This window comes from Nematolebias whitei, chromosome 8 (assembly GCF_014905685.2).
Source record: "Nematolebias whitei isolate Nwh7 chromosome 8, NemWhi1, whole genome shotgun sequence".
NCBI classification, from domain to species: Eukaryota; Metazoa; Chordata; class Actinopteri; order Cyprinodontiformes; family Rivulidae; genus Nematolebias; species Nematolebias whitei.
Window position 1 is genome coordinate 2,061,522 of NC_056505.1, and position 6,732 is coordinate 2,068,253.

Consider the following 6,732-nt stretch of genomic DNA (forward strand, 5'->3'; position numbering starts at 1 on the left):
CACAGTGAGGACGTGTGAGACAGAGACACAGTGAGGACGAGTGAGACGGAGAGACAGTGAGGACGAGTGAGACAGAGACACAGTGAGGACGAGTGAGACGGAGAGACAGTGAGGACGAGTGAGACAGACACAGTGAGGACGAGTGAGACAGAGACACAGTGAGGACGTGTGAGACAGAGACACAGTGAGGACGAGTGAGACAGGGACACAGTGAGGACGTGTGAGACAGACACAGTGAGGACGAGTGAGACTGAAGGAGGTTCAACCAGTTGTTCATGGACCAGAACCAGATGAGAAGAACAGCAGAACTTGCACTGACCAGTGATCTGACCAGTGATCTGACCAGTGACCAGTGATCTGACCAGTGACGTGACCAGTGATCTGACCAGTGACCTGACCAGTGATCTGACCAATGATCTGACCAGTGACCTGGCCAGTGATCTGACCAGTGATTTGACCAGTGATCTGACCAGTGACCTGACCAGTGATCTGACCAATGATCTGACCATTGACCTGACCAGTGATCTGACCAGTGATCTGACCAGTGACGTGACCAGTGATCTGACCAGTGATTTGACCAGTGATTTGACCAGTGATCTGACCAGTGACCAGTGATCTGACCAGTGATCTGACCAGTGATCTGACCAGTGACCTGACCAGTGACGTGACCAGTGATCTGACCAGTGACCTGACCAGTGACCAGTGATCTGACCAGTGACCTGACCAGTGATCTGACCAGTGACCTGACCAGTGATCTGACCAGTGATTTGACCAGTGATCTGACCAGTGACCTGACCAGTGACCTGACCAGTGATCTGACCAGTGATCTGACCAGTGACCTGACCAGTGACCTGACCAGTGACGTGACCAGTGATCTGACCAGTGATTTGACCAGTGACGTGACCAGTGACCAGTGATCTGACCAGTGGCCTGACCAGTGACCTGACCAGTGATCTGACCAGTGACATGACCAATGATCTGACCAGTGACCAGTGACCTGACCAGTGACCAGTGACCTGACCAGTGATCTGACCAGTGATCTGACCAGTGATGTGACCAGTGATCTGACCAGTGACCTGACCAGTGATCTGACCAGTGACCTGATCTGACCAGTGACCTGACCAGTGACCTGATCTGACCAGTGACCTGACCAGTGACCTGACCAGTGATCTGACCAGTGACCTGACCAGTGACCTGACCAGTGACCTGACCAGTGATCTGACCAGTGACCTGACCAGTGATCTGACCAGTGATCTGACCAGTGACCTGACCAGTGATCTGACCAGTGATCTGACCAGTGACCTGACCAGTGATCTGACCAGTGACCTGATCTGACCAGTGATCTGACCAGTGACCTGACCAGTGATCTGACCAGTGACCTGACCAGTGACCTGACCAGTGATCTGACCAGTGATCACACATGTTGTTCTAAATTAAACTTTGGTACGAACAGTGTTAAATAATTCACGTCATATTTTTATTGAACATTAATCTTCATTCTAACAGTGACGTTGTAATTTCAGAGACTGAGGAAGAAACAGAAATGAGGCGAGTGAGATGAGGGACAGATGAAAATGTGTCCTCAGAGGACGGGGACATGTCAGGATCTGATGATCCAGGATCAACAGGACCAGGAGGATGGATCAACAGGACCAGGAGGATGGATCAACAGGCAGTCAGGGAACAGAGATGAACAACCTGAGGAACAATTAGAACAATAAAATACATGAGCAGGACAGAAGAAACTCACAGACAAGAAAATTAACTCAGTCCTGCGAAGAAAAATGTTAATGGAAAATAAATTGACATATTTTTACAAAAGACCAGATGAAGACAACTGGCATGAAGAAGAACTTCCAGCTCCATCTTTGTTAAATCAGGTCTCTCTTGTAAATGAGTCCTCGAGGCTCAATGGGATCTACCTGTAGAAATAAAGGTTGAATGAATCTCTCAGAACAAAAAGGACAAATATTTTCTAGTTGAGTTCAGTAACTGGAATTACCATAAATTTAAAAAAGACCACCTTTCAAAATTTAAGCAGTAATAGATATTTTAAAACGTTGAATTAGAAATCGACCCGTTTAAACCGTCATGTTGCAGAGCAGCTGCAGTTAAAACACAACTAGTAATTTAACATGTTTCATTAACTAAAACTGGAGACATGAAGTATTAATGTTGATAAATTGAGGTACAGAACAGTCAGATAACGCTTCACAATGGCAAAAAAGTGTCGCATTTTCATCAACTTACTGGAGAAAACACGGAGAATGAACTACATTCAATGTTGAACCGCTGCTGTTTGGAACTTTTTGCCGCTGCATGACCCACGTGACTTCCGCATTCCGTTCTTTCTATGGGAGTCTATGGGAGTCTACGGGAGTGTACGGGAGTCTATGGGAGTCTATGGGAGTGTCGCAACTCTCTCTTTATAGGGCTCTGAGGTGAGCAGGTGAGCTACGGGCTTGTTATCGTCTCAGTCTGATGACGTCATCTTTGTTTTCAGCTCTCAAACAGAACCCCAGCTTCCAGCACACAGGCACCCAGTCACAGCACAGATCCACCCTGCAGCCAATCAGAGGCCTCCGCCTGCAGCCCCGTCCAATCAGAGGCCTCTGCCTGTGGCCCCGTCCAATCAAAGGCCTCCGCCTGCGGCCCCGTCCAATCAAAGGCCTCCGCCTGCGGCCCCGTCCAATCAGAGGCCTCCGCCTGCGGCCCCGTCCAATCAGAGGCCTGCGGCCCCGTCCAATCAGAGAGCGGGCTGTTGTGGGCTCTGCTGCAGCTCACCAGGAGTCATGTAAGTTAAAAACATGTCGTGATGACATCATCAACAGCTGCCGCCATGAGGTGAATACTGACTTGACGTGTGGTGTGGTAGTAGCTGAACGTCGTCCCCAACACATACTCAGCACTGAGTGCAGTCAGTTTTGCGCCTTTGTGATGTCATCATGATGTCATTGTGTTTACCAGAGGGCGTCGGTGAGCCGTAAGGCCTGTGAGAGCCTCCTGGTTCTGTCCAGTCTCCTGGACGGGTCTTCAGAGGAGCTGCTGGCTGCCAGGACCCGCCTGGGGGAGCTGCTGGCAGGGAGGCTGCAGGAGCTGCACCTCCTGCTGCCCCTGGAGGAGCTGGATGCCACAGAGCTGCGGAGCTGGCCCCCCACCGCCTGGAGGTACACAGGAGCAGCTGGTTACCACGGTAACAGCCCAGAGCGGCTGGGCGATGAGTGACTCCTGTGTTTACTGATCTCAGGTCAGAGTCAGAGCCGGGTCACATGACCAACTTCTTCACCTGGTTCAACTTCCTGGATCACCTGACGAGAGAGTCGCCGCAGGTACTGCAGTAGTACTAGAGAGGTACTGCAGTAGTATTAGAGAGGTACTGCAGTAGTATTAGAGAGGTACTGCAGTAGTACTAGAGAGGTACTGCAGTAGTACTAGAGAGGTACTGCAGTAGTACTAGAGAGGTACTGCAGTAGTACTAGAGAGGTACTGCAGTTGTGCAGTAGTATTAGAGTAAATCTGCAGTACCTCTGCAGCTGATCAATTATGAACTGATCCTGTGTATGCGTGCACGTGCAGGTGCTGGGCGTGCACGTGTCTCGATGTGTGTGTCAGCTGTGGCTCGTGGACGCTCTTCATCCTCAGCTGCTGCACACGTAAGCCCCGCCTCCTTAGTTTCCTGTTGTTTGCCCTCACCTGAGGGGGCGGGGCCTGACTGATGTCCAGGTGTGTGTCTGTGTTCAGGTGTGAGCAGGTGGTTCTGGTGTCCACCTCTCTTCTCTGTGCTGCTGTCAGACTCGTCCAGTCTTCGTCTCTACTGGACCAGATCGTCCACTTCCTGTTGAGGACGCCGTCTCTGATGGAGCTGCTGCTGCAGCGCTGCGACCACATCTCTGACCAGGTGAGTCCTCTGCAGCAGGACACGCCCCCACACACCTGCCCACCTGTCCGCTCAGCTTGTCTCTTTGTGTCCTCAGATCAGCATGACTTCTCTGTCTCTGGTGGACGAGTTACTACAGAAGCCTCACAGGGACATTTTGGACATCTTGGTGTTGAGTTTCCTGCAGAGTCGCAGTTACCTGTCCTCACCTGTCGGAGGACAGGAGGACAGACAGCCTGAGAGCAGCGAGGACAGTGAGGACAGCCAGTAGGTCCAGAAAGACTGTGTCCCTGTGAGACAGGTAACGGTGTGTTGTGGGACTGACGGGTGTCTCATGTCCATCAGAGACCTGGAGGAGGACCCGTTCTTCTCAGACAGCCTCTCAGAAGGACCTCGTCGTCGTCCTCAGTCCTCGACTGCAGACGTGGTCAACAGGTAACACCTGTCCAGAGCACCCGGTCCGTTCCATCAGAACCCTTCAGTTCTAAAAGACAGAACCAGTACCTAACCCAGTACCTAACCAGTTTTAAAACCCAGAACAGGCCCGGTTTGTGTCCCGGTTCAGACGGGCTGGAGGTGAATCCAACAAACGTCTCATCCTCAGAACCTGAGACCCGCAGCACCACCGGGTCCAAAATGGCTGCTGAAACAGAACCACATTCAGAGAGAAGCTCCTCCTCTTTATCACCTCCTGCTGTGTGAGGAGGAGCAGAGGTCCAGTTTGGTTCTGAGAAAGGTTCTGTGAAGATGGACCCGATCAGCTGGAGGCAGGGCCTGAGGGTTCTGTGCCCTGAGTCTGGTCTGACAGGTTCACCTGCTGTGGCTGACCCGGTTCTGCTTGTGTGTGTGTAGCTTCCTGTGTTTGGTTCCGGTCCAGGTCCGATCGGCTCACCTGCTGCAGGAAGGAGGTTACGAGTCCTACGTGCACGACGCGCGCTCACTGGTCAGAACCTTTTCAGCTTTTCAAATTAAGATTACTTTGAAATGAAACCACTTCAGTGAAGCTTTTAATTTGTTAAATTGTTTCACTCTTACCTGTTCCTGGTGTGCTGCGTTTGTCCTGTGGCTCCGCCCCCTTCAGGTGAGCCAGTGTCGGGGGCTCTCTCTGTCCTGGAGCTGGCTGCAGACTCTTCCTCCTCCTACCTGTCCCCCAGGTGAGGACGTAGTCTTCTTCGAAGGTCCACTTCTCAAAGTTCTCTTCGACAGACTTGGACGCATCCTGGAGCAGGTACGCCTGCCTGTAACTGGACCAGGCTCACCTGGTCGCCACGGTAACCGTGCTGTGTGTTTTCAGCCGTACGAGCTGAACCTGCAGCTGACGGCCGTTCTGTCCAGACTGTCGGCGTTCGACCACCCCCTGCTGGACGAGTACCTGCTGAACCCCTACATCCACCTGTCTCACTGCTGCAGGTCGCTGTTCTCCGTCCTCGTCAGGGTAAGACAGATGTGTAGAGAGACGGGCTCAGGGACAGACAGACGGTTTGTTCTTCAGATCCCCGACACCCGAGTGTCTTCTGCAGGTTTTCAGAAGTGATGACTTCACGTCTCACCGATGAGCTTCCATCATGTTTTTTTCTCTCGTGTCGGTCGTGAAGAACTCCAGAACCAGAACCTTCAGAACCTCAAGGTTCTGCGAGAACATTAGTGATTTTATTCCAAACGTGACCCGAGAAAAAAAACATCTGTTTGAAAATGTCCACAGTGGTGAAAACAAGCCTGTCTGTCTCACCTGTCTGTCTCACCTGTCTGTCTCCTGTCTGTTTTTCAGGTGATGGCAGAGTTAATGCAGAGGGTCCAGGAGGTTTCTGAACTGTCAGACAAACTGCTGGACACCAGGAGAACCTTGCTGGGACTGACCCCCCACACAGGGTACCTGTCTGTTTGTCTGTCTGTCTGTCTGCCTGTCTGTCTGCCTACCTGTCTGTCTGTATGTCTGCCTGTCTTCCTGTCTGTCTGCATGCCTGTCTGTCTGTCTGCCTGTTTGTCTACCTACCTGTCTGTCTGCCTGTCTGTCTTCCTGTCTGTCTGCCTGCCTGCCTGTCTGTCTGTCTGCCTACCTGTCTGCCTGTCTGTCTGTTTGTCTGTCTGCCTGTCTGCCTGCCTGCCTGCCTGTCTGTCTGTCTGCCTGTCTGCCTACCTGTCTGCCTGTCTGTCTGCCTGCCTGCCTGCTTGTCTGTCTGCCTACCTGCCTGCCTGCCTGTCTGTCTGCCTGTCTGCCTACTTTTCTGTCTGCATGCCTGTCTGTCTGCCTACCGGTCTGTCTGCCTGTTTGTCTGTATGTCTGCCTGTCTTCCTGTCTGCCTGCCTGCCTGTTTGTCTGCCTGTCTGTCTGCCTGCCTGCCTGCCTGCCTGTCTGTCTGTCTGTCTGCAGAGAGACATGCTGAAGAATCTCAGGTTTATCTGTTAATGAAAGTTTTTAACAAACGATTGATTGAAGTAGGGCTGCAACAACGAATCGATACAATCGATAAAAATCGATGATTAAAAAAGTGTTGGCAATGAATTTCGTTATCGATTCGTTGTGTCGCGTGATTAAGCGTGTCTCACGACGCTGCGGAGCCGTTTTGTTCACGGGCAGTTCATTGTCAATGCTGACCGACTGAATAAAGTTTAAAAAATAAAACAAACCTCTGCAGCGCGAGTTGATCAGAGCGAGGGGCGGAGCAAAGCAGAGGCTGATTTTAAAGGGAAATAAGTAAATTTTACAAATGACCGACGCAGGTCATTCAGCTGTCTTCACTGAAACATCCTGAACATGATCGTCACTGACATGAGGCCTCTGTCCATGGTTGAAGACGAAGGCTTCACTACAATAATCCACACTTTTAATCCAGGTTACAATAATCCACACTTTT

General features: G+C 51.3%; 1 protein-coding gene across 1 annotated transcript in view; it reads left to right on the forward strand.

The window, feature by feature from the left end:
* Positions 1–2,363: 2,363 nt before the first annotated feature.
* Positions 2,364–6,732, forward strand: part of LOC119412967 (protein FAM160B2) — a 4,960-nt gene continuing 591 nt past the window's right edge. The window contains exons 1-13 of the mRNA XM_037679978.1: positions 2,364–2,381; positions 2,504–2,674; positions 2,729–2,794; positions 2,968–3,167; positions 3,248–3,329; positions 3,577–3,653; positions 3,742–3,898; positions 3,975–4,144; positions 4,223–4,312; positions 4,730–4,820; positions 4,959–5,105; positions 5,172–5,312; positions 5,646–5,746. Coding sequence (XP_037535906.1) covers positions 2,364–2,381; positions 2,504–2,674; positions 2,729–2,794; positions 2,968–3,167; positions 3,248–3,329; positions 3,577–3,653; positions 3,742–3,898; positions 3,975–4,144; positions 4,223–4,312; positions 4,730–4,820; positions 4,959–5,105; positions 5,172–5,312; positions 5,646–5,746 — 1,511 coding nt within the window. The remainder of the gene's footprint in view (positions 2,382–2,503; positions 2,675–2,728; positions 2,795–2,967; positions 3,168–3,247; positions 3,330–3,576; positions 3,654–3,741; positions 3,899–3,974; positions 4,145–4,222; positions 4,313–4,729; positions 4,821–4,958; positions 5,106–5,171; positions 5,313–5,645; positions 5,747–6,732) is intronic.